Raw genomic sequence first — 12,592 nt, forward strand, 5'->3', positions numbered from 1 at the left:
TATTACCTAATATTTGTCATTTCTTCCTCGTCTCCCTCTGTCTGCACTAACCCTCCTTTCCTTGTGTGTGTGTCCTCTCTCCTGGTTTAGAGGCACAGCAGACAGCTCTCCTACTGAGGACGTCTGTCAGTCTCCCCCTCAGCCCAGCTCTGATGCATAGAGGTACTGTCTGTGGTCTCGACCTGGCAGGGGTCTAAACCTACAGTGTACTGTTCGAGGGGCACAGCAGCAGCATTACAGAGAGAAAATCACCTTGAAGAAACAATATAATCTGACAGCAGTGCTGAATTTATTCCCAATCCGACTTCTATTCATAGAAATCTGTCTTTGCACACCTCTAAAAGTGTTCGGCACTCATGAGACATTACTGTTCACTTTTATCATCAACTGTGGAGGGCTGGCAAAAGGGAACGCGGAGAATCTCTTGCTCTTTGACGGTGGCGGTATCTGCGTCCTGAACTCCTTCTTTGGCTGTATCTGTATCTGATCTCTGCATGTGCTCTGCTCTGTGGTCTGACACCGACACTGTGGCTAATTCCTCACAGGATTTACTAATATAAATACTTATTGTAATCATGTGCTGTAAGCGTTGTACACTCTTCAACAAACAACCTCAAAAGTAGATAAATGCTTGAAACCATGGAAATAGTATCTGTGTTTATGTTTTGATCAATTTACCTTTACAGCCCTGGGCCGTGTCTTCCTCTGCAGGTCTTTCAGTGACAGCTGTTTTCCCAGCAGCCCCTTGTGTTCAGAGCTGGCAGATGTGCAGTGGTACGGCCGTGATAAGGCCAAACCTGGAACCCTGGTCTGAGACCTTCCTATCGGGCCCAGAAAAGTCCCATTGCCCTCTCCTACTGCCTCTCCACTGTCCCTCACTACTACTCATAGACAACCAACAACCTCATCCTTAAGGCCCTACAAAAAAAACCCTGCCCTGAGCGGACTGGCGGACTGGACATGAGCCTCCCTCCTTCCTAAATCCTGCCCTCCATCCATCTCCCCACCTCTTAATTATGCCCCTCTGTCACAGCTCAGCTGGACAGGGACACGCTCGCTGGGCTCTGTTTCGGGCTGGTTTCACAGGACAGACTGAGAAGTGCCACCTCAGCTGTTGAACTGTTGCCCTACAGCACCACAGAGCCCGTTCTTTACTCCCCCTCCGCACACAAGCAATGGGGCAAGGAGGAAAAACATCGATGGGAAGAGAGAGCGCAGACAAATATCAAGCAAACAGAACCAACATCGGCCGTTCCAGGATCTGTTCCATTTGTCGTCGTTGGTCCCCCGACCTAACTGACTCCAGTGCACTGCCGCCCGATCAGAGGATACCTGCTGGATTTGAGCCACCAGTTTGAAACCCATCTCCAGGCCCGAAACAAACTGTGTTGGATTTCATTATTCCATTAATGTTGTTTGTCTTTTTTGTTTATCTGTCCCCACATATTTATAATAACAGAAGATGACAAGTGACTTTTCAGGAAAAATCTGGATTAACAAACGTATAGATGACAAATTGAACTCCTCTCAGTTTAACCCACAACCAAAGACAACTGGGATCGACTGGTCACACCAGGGTCCCCGGGCTGGTGCCATGCCGCGACAATATCAGGATGGGTTACGGGACTCTATCTGGGATATTGATGAGGACTATAGCAATAACAAACATTGTACAATATGAACTGGTTTGAGTCTGCGGAGTGAATTACAGCAGGCATGCTGCAGTGGTCTCTGCCCTGCCGTGCTCGGAGTAAACGATCATTCGTGCGTCATCGGTGAATTGGGAGTTGTGGTTATTGGGTTTGGCATTAATCTATGCTTATTTCAGTGACTTCATTTTTACAATTACTTGGCTGTAGTTTTGATATAGAAACAAGACATTCTGATTTCACATTTTCACCCGCGGGAAGGAAATGATTTTTGTCTGTTGACATCTGTTGGACTTACTTGTGGTTGCTGTTGAGGCTGTTCAATGATGAATCTCCATAGTGAACCATCTTTTCTATCACAAGTGTCTCTTCCTCTCTGGTGGTCTTGCTTCTATACCGGTTCTTCTCACCACGCTGAGTCCCCTTTTTGTAGCACTGTGCGTTCTCGTCTTTCTGTCCACCCCTTCAACATGACAGGAGCAACCCGACTGGACACAGACAGCGTCAACTCAATGGTGACGAGAACACACACACACACACACACACACACACACACACACTGGCAGTCACAACACATATTATGAACACACAAAACAAGTACAAATATGCCAATCATGTTGGTGCTTTACATTCGTACTGTAATTCAGCAGTGGAACAGCCCCTCCTTCAAGTCGAAAGCCATTGTACAGACACTCAGACAAATAGAGTATAAGGTATTCAAATGTACTTTTAAAAGCACAACATTAACCGTGTCGATGAGGGCTGGACCTACAATTCGGGAATTTTCATTTTCCACTTTCAATATTTTAGTAATGAGTTGTATCAAAGTGCATAAGAGGAAGGTAGAAAAGCCAGAACCACGGACGAGGTGTTACACGATAGTGCTCTTTTTATTAGTATGAGGACATCGAGGAGTTTTAAGTTCGACAACATTTAATCCCCGCTGTCAGGGCAGAAGAGAAGCCATATCTCCATCAACAGTCAGATATTCAGATCAGGGTTAGAAAAGCACACCTGGTTTTGTAAGACGGAAGTAGAACTCTGCATGTTTTATTCGTGTCTAAATCAATGTCCCTCATCTTCCCCAAACCAGAGTCAATCATTATCCTTTCATTGTTGCAACAAACAAAAAAAATCGGAACTGTCGTTAATTCACTGAGAGGATGACAGATTCTGCATCTCAGTGATAAAGAGAAGTGGACGTATTGTTGTCAGTCTCACGACACCAGTATGTCTGGGTGAATGGAGCAACATGTATGTGCATCTTACCCTGTCCCCCATCGTGTTGTGTTTCCTTCATGCACTCACACCAGTTGTTGTAATCTGCCACGTTCTAGACTATTTAAATAAGAAGGTTTAGTCCACTCCCTGCATGGTTGGTTCTCCAAGAGTTCCCCGCCCATGCCTGGTCAGATCTGATCAGTTTTGACCCAGGATTGGAACCAGCACTCCCTGGTTACCTTATTAGAGTGCAAGTGTGACCCTGCTTTGCTCACTCAAAGTCTTTGCCCGCTGTTAGTGTGCTAAGACACGACCCCATGCATGCCCTGCAGATCCACTGACAAAAAAACAAACAACCCAAAGACATCCAGCACCCGTCCTGTATACGCTAACATTAGCACATCCTGCGCCGTAGTGTGCCCCATCTCGACCCTGTGGTGATCTCTGAGCCCGATGTGAAGAAGTGTGACGTCCCGTCCCCTCTGTAGCTCCAAACACACCATGTGTTCTGTGCTTCATAGGGATGTATGAGGTTTTCTTTGTAATACTCCAAGAGAAATGAACTAACTCTTTTATCAGTCTTTTCCTGTATGTACGGAGGGGCACTGTAAGGTTTCGTGGGGTTTTTAACATTCACATTCATTGTTTTACAATGTTCCATTTTATATGAACCAGTATTGTTTTGTTTTTTTAGTTCTGTAACAATGCATTCAGGTGCTACAAAATGACCAGTTACTGCTTCGTCACGTAGGATCTCTAGACATCTGCATTGTTCTCAATAGATTCAGTTTACCAGATGTGCAAAATGAAGCTTATTTTAACAGTTTAATAGTAGAAGACACTTCCCCAACCAGACAATAGAGCATGTAACTTGATTTCATCAGTTATGTTCAACTGTAACAATACATTAAAGGTGTTGTAGAAAAAATGTGGAATTGATAAAAAAAAAAAAAAAAACTGAATTCCGCAGTTAATTTATTCTTTTTTCTATTAAAATTTGTATAGTAACTTTACATTTTTCAAAACTGTGTTGTTGGAAATTGATGATGAATTTTCAAGATGAGAAGCAGTGTTGGTTATTGAGAGTAAGAAAAATAAATTATTGATGAATGTTCTCAAGATTATGCCTTCATCTGTTTTTCATTTCTGTTTTCCTTCTTTTTTTATTTTTATGGAAAAACATGAAGATATTTAGTCATTCACTCACTTCCAGGCTATTCTGCTGAAAGTATCAGTCAGACCCATCAAAGGGGATCCCCTCACCACTTCCTCTCCTCCGGACACACTCACTCTCTTGTCAGCACATCCAGGGCCCAGTCACTTCCCTCGTGCACTCTGGCCTCCCACAGGAGAAGAAGAAGGATTTCCTGAGGGGTCAAAAGGAAGAAACACTCGAACGATAAAAGATATTACTCATCACCCAACCACGAGATTAAACAGCTGCACATCTGCATCTGGGCAGGCTTTATTTCACACATGCCGGCGCTTTAGATTTGCAGGCCACTATGACACATGATCGGCAGCTCTGATCACACAGAACAATCTGTCTCTCTGCAGGAGATGCAGACATCTGAACAAATAGATTGTTTGAGCAGCTCAATATGTCCATATCATAAAACACCAGCTTCACAGGCTACAAACACACAGAAACAGTCGTTTTGACACTTTACCATATAGATAAGTGGCTTCTATATCAGAGGAATCATTCGTCGGTGTCTGAGGACACCCAACCTCGTCATCCTGCTTTCTTTTATTCTCCTTCTGTGTCCGTTTGATAATGGATACCATGTTTCTCTTTGTACTCTTTGTGTTCCCATAGCAGCTCTTCCAACCAGGCAACAGCTGGAAGCTGTTAGCCCGACATGCCGTGAGAAACTAGCTCCTCCGTGATTTCTTTTTTTCACTCTTACACGTCTGTTAGTGTGCTTGTGTGTGCGTGTGTGAGCTTACTATAGGAGTGGTGTATGAGCTTGCTTTATGTCCTTAATGAAATCCTTTTCGGAACTCCATGTACTCCTCTCTCGCTGTGAGGACCACTGTGGAGTTTTAGAACATAAAAAGTGAGGCCATTTTTGTAACATTATGACATATTGTTAAGTCTTTTAAGAGACAGTTTTAGGGCTGGGACTTAAGGTTTTACGGTTAAGGTTAAATTAGGTTACGGGTGAGGTAAGGTTAAAGATAAAAGTGAACGTGGAAATTAAGATCTGTTGGAGAAGTGAAGAGATCCGTGCAAGCTTACGAAAACAAACCATTTATTTACATTCAATGGTCATTCGATTAAAACTGAATTGCCTTCCCACATTGTTAGTTAACTCATTGCAGCTCAGAGTGAGTTCCTCTTCTCTTCAATACATGGCTTTGCCCTGACCAGCAAGTCTTTAGCAAGTCTTTCTATTTCTATATTTGACATCTGATGTGAAACAATTTCCTCATCTATTCTTCTTGCACTAAACAGAGTGAGACACATGACAAGTCAGTGGCAATGCTGCTCTCTAGTGTTGACCACAGAGCAGCAAGATGGCAAAACTACAATCAATTTGAACAATGTTAGATAAACAGATTGCTGAGCTTTGAAAACATGCGTATATGTTGCTTGATTAAAATGTTTAACAAATCAACGCTGTGTGTTGTGTTCACCATTAGAGCCTGATCAACAACAGCAACCGAGGTTAAAAAACGCTGCTCAAGCAGGAGTGTGTTGTTTCAGGTCTTTGAGTTTCACTGATTGAGCTACACTTGTTCCAGTAGAGGCCCATTGGTTTCATCTGGATCCTGCCCGGAAAAGAGCAAAAACAGTGAGACATCATTACATATTTCAATTTTTAAAGTTGGTATCTCTGATTTATTTCACTGGAAATCTACTTGCACAACAACTTCCGACAACACATGTCATCATCTGTCATGGCCACAGTAAATCAGCTGACTTAAAACTGTATGCCTGAAAAAAAGTACCTCTGTATGTCTCACTGTATTTACCTGTGAGAGGCGGCAGTAGGCCTGAATTTGGGGAGAACTGTAGCGGCGCAGGCCTCTCAACGACAGGAAAAGGATGTAGAACGACGCCAGAAAACACTGTACTGTAAATGCTATGGCGCTCCCCTTTGCAACATATGAACCAACACTCTAGTGGGAAGGATGGGTAGAGAGAGAGGGGAGGACAGTTCACTCACAGCTCAGGAAGCATTTCCACTCATTCAGAACATAAAGGTAGAGGTTGAAACAAGCTTTTCATAATGGTTAGAAATCTGTTTTCTAGGGGTATTGGGGGATATAATAAAAAAAAACAGAATGGTATTTACGCAATCTCCATGTTTTAAATGAATTACCTGTTGGTTTGTGTTGAGTGTGACAGGCTGCGTGGACCCGAGGCTGTTGGCCAGGAGAGCAGAGAAGCCAAACAGTAGACTGATGAGATTCAGACCCATCAGAGCGATAATCTGTTCATGATTTATGCAAAATCAAGCAATGCAGCTGATGATGTAAGCAACAAAACTACATAAAAAATAACAACACAAAGTATTTACCTTTAATTTATTAGCTTTCCTCTGAACCTCTATAGCCAGACACCCAGCAGCCAAATACTGGAACAACACAAACAGTTGTGATTGTAGTGTTTTAATCTCTCTCTCTGTGTCTAAAGTGTTTATCAGTTGAAGTAGATGTGGACTCACACATACGCTTGACCACACTGGTGTTGTCATAGAGACGGAGCAGCTGTAGCTCACACATGCATGGGTGACTGTGGCCAGTATGCAAGCTAATGCACTGAGGATCTGCACCACCTGAGGGGAAGAACAAGGTGTGAAGCAGGCTGAGACTTCAAATGCTTAAAAAGTGTTTTAAAAAAAAGTGTTTTAACCAATGGTTTGCACAAGAACAAGAAAGTAGCATCTCACTCCAGAGACTAAAAGTCTGGTATTAACCACAGTCCCAAACCAGCGACTTATCCTGCCACTGATTAGCTCCCCGCGCTTGACAACCTGGTTCAGTGGGCGGGTTGAGGGTGTCTCCTTAAAAAACACCTGGTACAACCCCTCCTGGAACATGTTCTGTGCCATCTGTTATGGAAGAAAACAGTTAACTTGTGCAGGAAAACAAAATGGATGTTCAAAGACACACACACACACACACACACACGTCTTTGATTCAGATTCAACACGGGATTTCAGTCATTGTGGCAGCTTACCTTCGCCAAATGTTGTCACGCTTTCCCTCATTTATCCACGCGCCCTCATATCAACAGAACATGTCATCAAGCCAGAAATGAGAATCATTGAGAGACGGATTGTTTTCTCACAGTCGTGCAGCAGATCCAGAGGGTCAGAGTTCACTTGAGTTGGATGATAATGTTTGACTGAAGTCCACTCACGAGGAAGTGATGCAGGGAGATCATTGGTCATGGGTAAAGAGCTTATCAGCTGGTTGGCAAAGGTTACTGTGACTTCACTGGTTTGATTTCAGAGACAGGTTGAGATTATAACTCCAGTGTCCACTCTCATGTCGTACAAAATACGTACTCGTTTATATAATACACAAAGTTTACATGTGGTGTGTGAAGCAAAACTCTTTTTAATAAAAAAAAGAAAATATGTCAAGTAAGAGCAAGGGACCACAGAATAATGTTAAAAGGGCACGTTAAGATATTATGAGGGTAATTATGTAAAAGAAAAACAAAGCGTGGGCTTGGAAGGTCCTCCATTATACTTTATTTGAGAGACATGCGTCAAATCAGCAGCCTATCCAGGACATTTTGCAAAAATATAGGTATCACTGCATCATTAGGTTACTTTAGAGAACATTCTTCACTCAAGCTGACATGGAGTCTGATGTAAGTGCCCTGTAACTATGAGCTCCCCCACAGGCCTGCCAATGCAGTAAGCTGCCTGCTATACACACACAGTACTCAACTCCACTGCTTCAAATATTGTCCACTTTTGCTTTAATGTAAAGCAGCTTTGAATAAGTCATAACTTAGATAGCCAAGGTCCTTAGTGACTGAAGCTGTTGCTCATTATCATATGGGAGTAAAACATGTTTGCTTTGGTTTGTGCAATCAGACTTTGGCATTTTGACTTGATCTAAACAACAGGTTTTACAGTCAAGACGGCTTTACTCACAGAAAACACATTTAGTGAAACTGCAATCAAAACGTGATTTACCTTCACCGCGAATTTAGGATATGGACCCCTGACATTTTCTGGAAAGTTAATTACTGGAATAACCCACTCCCTCTTCATCCGTTTCAAACTGAAAACTCAGCGGTGGGGAGCTGCAAGTTCAAGATTACAAATGACCTCGAAATGTTTTCCTTTTGGAGTTTCAGTATTCGTACAGTTGATTCGGTTGTTCAGGCAGCATGGCTGAATTCCTGCTGCAGCCAGAAAGGCTAAACACTGAGGAACAAACATCATTCAAATGTCCAATTCAAATATGCCAGCCCATAATTCACCTTAAGAAAATAATACTTATACGATAATAATTTGATGATAAACTATAATGGGAGTGCAATACTGTTTGGTTGTAAGAAGGCTTAAATGTTTTATATTTGAGTATTAAAAAGTATTATGAACTTTGTTAATACTGCACTTCACAAAAACAGAATTATTATTCAATATTAATGTGAATTTTGCTTTGAAGACAAAAAATATATACCGAATGACAAACAATCGATATTATGAATATAAAATGATCTACACGTGAGCGAAGCAATAGACAGTGTTCTGACTGCAGAAGGAAAATGTCCGAGTTATAGTGAGCCATCTTTTAACACTCACCTTAGCGTCAACTTAAATCAACCAAGCAACCAGATGGAAGACAGTACATTTATTTTAGCAAGCACTATTTATTATTATATTAATCAAATTATGTTTTTTTTATTTAATAAAAAAAAAAAGAACAATTACAAAAAATAAATAGCAGAAAAAAATCAAAGCTTACACATAAAAAGCCAAGTGAAAAGAAGAAAAAACCTTCACAGATGGATTGTCTAAACTCAAGCAAACGGCAAGAAAATAGAAACAAATTTGCAGAAAGGGAACAAAGTGAGTGAGTGCTTTACTCTGTGGCATTGTAATTAATGCAAACATTTTCACTTTTAACATAGAACTCAGGTGATGTGTATAAAATGTCATGAATACACTGAAGGATCTACTTTTTTTTGCCACAAAATCTGTATTTTAACTTGATAAATGCTACAATTCAGAATATGTAACCTATGTTAAGTCTATAGAATCAGATTGTAACGATCATATTTCTGCCCAAAAAATATCCAGAAAATCTTGACTGTGAATTTTTTTAATCTTTGTCAAGCATTGTAACAAACCTTCTGCTAGCCGTGTTACAGTCTGGCCAGGTCAGAGTTCAGATACACCACAGTAGCTGTGATATCATCCCTGTACATTCTAGCTAGGTCCTCCGGCAAGGCGAGCATCGTGGCCAGCCTCTCCTGGCTCAGTTCTCCATACTCTGCAGTGCCCAGAGCGTGTCTGATGAGGTGTGTAGCAGAGTTGGTGTCTAAAGCCGGGGCGGCAAGGGCCTTGCGCTTTAGCAATAATTCATGCATTTGACCCAATTTCATTTGCCTCTCAGATGGAGAAACAGGAGCCTGGTAAAAGAAAGAAAAACAAAAGTTCACAGGATAAAGAACCCACGGTGAAAGTTGTGAGCTGTGAATCAGGGATACAACAATACATGTTGGACGAACCTGAAGGTGAATCCCACTCAGGTGCTCTCCAACGAGTCGCACAGCCTCCTCGTTCCCTAGTTCATCCCACAGCCCGTCGGTGCCGAGGATCAGGAAGCGGTCCTGCGGTCTCAGCTTGTGGTGGGTTATCTCGGGTTCCACGTCCAGATAGGGTGGAGTTAGGTAGTTAGGTGGACTGTACTGGTACAGGTTGAGAGAGTCCAGGTCCACTCTAGACTCCAGGCTGGCTAAAATGCTCCGCTGCAACTCAAGGCTCCACTTGAATCTTACGTCACCAAACGCACGCAGTGGCATCAAAATCTGACGGCACCATAAAAGCTTAAGACCAGTGACTTACTTAAATCAGCAGTTAACTCATTGTACAGTGCCTGTTTAGTGTTATGCCATGAAGAACTCTCACCCCAAGCAGTCTGTCATCTGTGACCACTGTGTCTCTCTCTGAGGGCGGGTGCTGGGTCTTGATCCGCTCCACCTCAGCCTGGTTCTGTGTGTTGTGGTCCTGGGAAAGGGGCAAAGCACTCCAAGATCCATCCTCCTCCAGCACCCCCACAACTGCTCTGCAGTCTCCGGCGTTCGCCACGTGGATCCAGTCTGCGCAAACATGGGCCACGCAGGCAGTGCATCCGGCAAATGCAACCTGGACAGATGATGGTGAGCGGGTATCAACATTGTGCATCCTTGAATAGGCTGAAGCAGCAAAGAAAGGTTTGTGTTGGTACCTGGATGGCTGTGCTTTTGATCAGGTCATTGTAAAAAGGGACCTGAGCCTCCAAGGAGATGTCGGCGTCGAGTCGTTTAAAAGAATAGTGCAGAGCATCCAGAGGACTAGAAAAGGACGCGAGGGAAATCAGAAGGAAAAAAGTTCTGATAAAGGAGCACGTGTCTAGGCACATCCATCTACAGAATAGGACAACAATTCCCTATAGGAAAAGTCTTTGTGCCTACCTCATGCCGTCACCCTGTTCCTCACTGTCCAGTAACTCTTGCCAGAAGACTCTGAGGTGGTCAATGTAGAGGGAAGCAGATTCCCGATAGTTGAAGTCGGCATGTTGTTTGTACCACTGCAAGATGGGAGGAACAGCTCTGCCATGCTCCATGCATTTCTCAAGCTCCTCCAGGCTCTGCTTCGACATCATTGCGACTGCGGTGTAGGACAGCAGACGCTCACTGACAGCCTGGGCACACGCCCAGCCCCCATGGCCGTCAAACACTCCAAAGAGCATGCCCTTTGACTGGAGAAGATATAGAAAATGAGCTTGAATGTAACAAGAAGGGAGATGGATAGGATTACAGACACAGAGAGAGAATACGTACCTGTAAGCAGGTGGCTGCACTGCGACGGTCTTCATTGGGTGTGTTAGCAGCCAGCTGGTTGCTCTCAAACCTTCTGACAGCACTGAGTCCCCTGCCATCAAACTCTGGCACACTCACACTCTGAAACAGAGTACACAGAGACGTACAGAGGTACTCAACCGCAAATGTATATATACTGTATATGTAAAACTCATGTATCATATTAGAATGAAAAAAAACAACTTTTCAACCTATGATGACCTCAGAAACATGATTGTGTTTTCACATCTTTTTTTTGGCAGTTTCAGAGACACTATCACATCAGTTACCTGCTCATTACATCGCAGAATACTGTTGATTTGAACCCGGCTGAGCTGGAAGTCTAGGTTCTGACGAGTCGAGAGGTACCGCCTACTATGAGGCCACTTCCCCGACTCGTCTCCAGTGAGGCACAGCGCGTCTGACCTGCAGGGACCCCAGGACGAGGAGTTACATTGGTGGGAGTGCTATAAGGGCAAAAAGAGAGTGATGACAATGTTAGATTAGAAGCGTAAATGAAACTGAAAGTAACAGTCAATCGCAGGGTACACACCTGGAGTGGGGCAGTGGGTTTGGAAAGTGTCAATGTGTAGCTTGAAGCTCTTTGTAGGATACTGGCGCACACACGTCCAGACATCTCTGAAGAGGCAACGCTGTTGGGCAACGCGTTGTTCAACGTATTCCCCAAAAAATCTATGTAGAGGGAAGAACAAAATGTATACGTTTATGTTGAAGGCGCTTGACAATCAATGAGCTACCGTAAACATATAGCAAGCTAACGTTAGATGTTTTGCAGGTTACGCTAAAATGAACACACTGTGCTATGACGTTAGACCAATACCGAGCAGCATAACGTCACCTCTCGGTATGACGTTGTCGTGGCGTTAATATATGTGCAAGCTCGCTAACGTTTGATACAACAACTTTAACAGACAGCCTTAAAACGTAAAGTTAGCTTGCTTGCAGGCTAGCTTCATGATTAACGTTGACCATATGAAGCGACGAACGTTACACCAACGCGTGATCTAAACAGACACATTGATTTGGTACATACGTTAAGTATACTAAATAAACACTTGATTGATTGATTAAATACGTACAAAGTTAGTAAAAGTACACATGAATCGATGTCGATCGTCAGAACTCTATATATGACGGGGAAGTGCCACAACGTCTGACGTCAGACGCACTGTTGTAGTCCTTGCTGGTCGCTTTGAAATAGACGATCTTTGTTTGAGACATCTTGAGCTGATGGCTGATACAAGTCACATGTTACCATTTTAAAATTGAGACAATAATTCAAAAGCTTTGAAGCGATAGTTATTTTATATTTTATGGTTTGGGGATACTTAGGGAACCTTGCTCAGTGACAGGTGTTTGTTTTGCATCTATCTGGTAACAGTCAAAAAGGTGTGGCAACATGACACACTGCTAAATCACAGTGTGTAATCAGACCACAGATTTACAGTCGTACATAAATCGTACAAACACTATTTCAAGTGTATCAGTTCGAAGCCACGCCCACCTGTCCAACTTCGTAGTAATGAATTAACGTTAGTTCTGTCTGTCAATATGGCTCACGTTAATATGTTGTTACCTTAATTTACCCTAACAGTTGGCAATTAGCTAACTCTAACTTTAAGTTTTGACATAACAGCTTGATGAAAAAAATGAACTTTTAAAA

The 12,592-nt window shown here is 42.9% G+C and overlaps 3 protein-coding genes across 6 annotated transcripts in view; 1 reads left to right on the forward strand and 2 right to left on the reverse strand.

Annotated features, from left to right (window-relative positions):
• The window catches only part of frmd4a (FERM domain containing 4A), a gene marked incomplete at its 5' end in the record, with an annotated part of 31,678 nt that extends 27,698 nt beyond the window's left edge, over nt 1–3,980 (forward strand). For 3 of the 4 annotated variants that reach the window (XM_079277368.1, XM_079277367.1, XM_079277369.1), the window contains one exon: nt 712–3,980. In XM_079277368.1, the coding sequence (XP_079133494.1) occupies nt 712–814 (103 nt within the window). In that variant the 3' untranslated portion in view covers nt 815–3,980. Of the gene's footprint in view, nt 1–90; nt 163–711 lie in introns of all 4 variants that reach the window. The other variant, XM_079277370.1, reaches the window with a different exon arrangement.
• Nucleotides 3,981–5,603: 1,623 nt separating this feature from the next.
• On the reverse strand, nt 5,604–6,931 carry tmem253 (transmembrane protein 253; the record flags this gene model as incomplete). The annotated part of the gene is made up of 6 exons (XM_079277926.1): nt 5,604–5,645; nt 5,850–5,996; nt 6,200–6,310; nt 6,398–6,454; nt 6,551–6,655; nt 6,770–6,931. 6 exons carry the CDS (start codon nt 6,929–6,931, stop codon nt 5,604–5,606), a joined length of 624 nt encoding a protein of 207 aa, XP_079134052.1.
• Nucleotides 6,932–8,715: 1,784 nt separating this feature from the next.
• Nucleotides 8,716–12,073, reverse strand: pdp2 (putative pyruvate dehydrogenase phosphatase isoenzyme 2). Its single transcript, XM_079278566.1, has 9 exons — nt 12,009–12,073; nt 11,462–11,601; nt 11,199–11,375; nt 10,891–11,010; nt 10,522–10,808; nt 10,296–10,401; nt 9,977–10,213; nt 9,577–9,876; nt 8,716–9,477 (listed from the first exon to the last, which is right to left on the reverse strand). The coding sequence occupies exons 2-9, from the start codon at nt 11,543–11,545 to the stop codon at nt 9,211–9,213; spliced, it is 1,578 nt and encodes a 525-aa protein (XP_079134692.1). The 5' UTR covers nt 11,546–11,601; nt 12,009–12,073; the 3' UTR covers nt 8,716–9,210.
• Nucleotides 12,074–12,592: the final 519 nt, after the last annotated feature.

This window comes from Melanostigma gelatinosum, assembly GCF_949748355.1.
Source record: "Melanostigma gelatinosum genome assembly, chromosome: 1".
In the NCBI taxonomy this organism is placed as follows: domain Eukaryota; kingdom Metazoa; phylum Chordata; class Actinopteri; order Perciformes; family Zoarcidae; genus Melanostigma; species Melanostigma gelatinosum.

Excerpts from the sequence above, each read along its gene's own strand:
- pdp2 (XM_079278566.1), bottom strand. The coding sequence starts at position 11,545 with ATGTCTGGACGTGTGTGCGCCAGTATCCTACAAAGAGCTTCAAGCTAC. Across the intron at positions 11,376-11,461 it reads AACCCACTGCCCCACTCCAG|CACTCCCACCAATGTAACTC; the intron begins GTGTGTACCCTG and ends TTGCCCTTATAG. Across the intron at positions 11,011-11,198 it reads TTCTGCGATGTAATGAGCAG|AGTGTGAGTGTGCCAGAGTT; the intron begins GTAACTGATGTG and ends ACTCTGTTTCAG.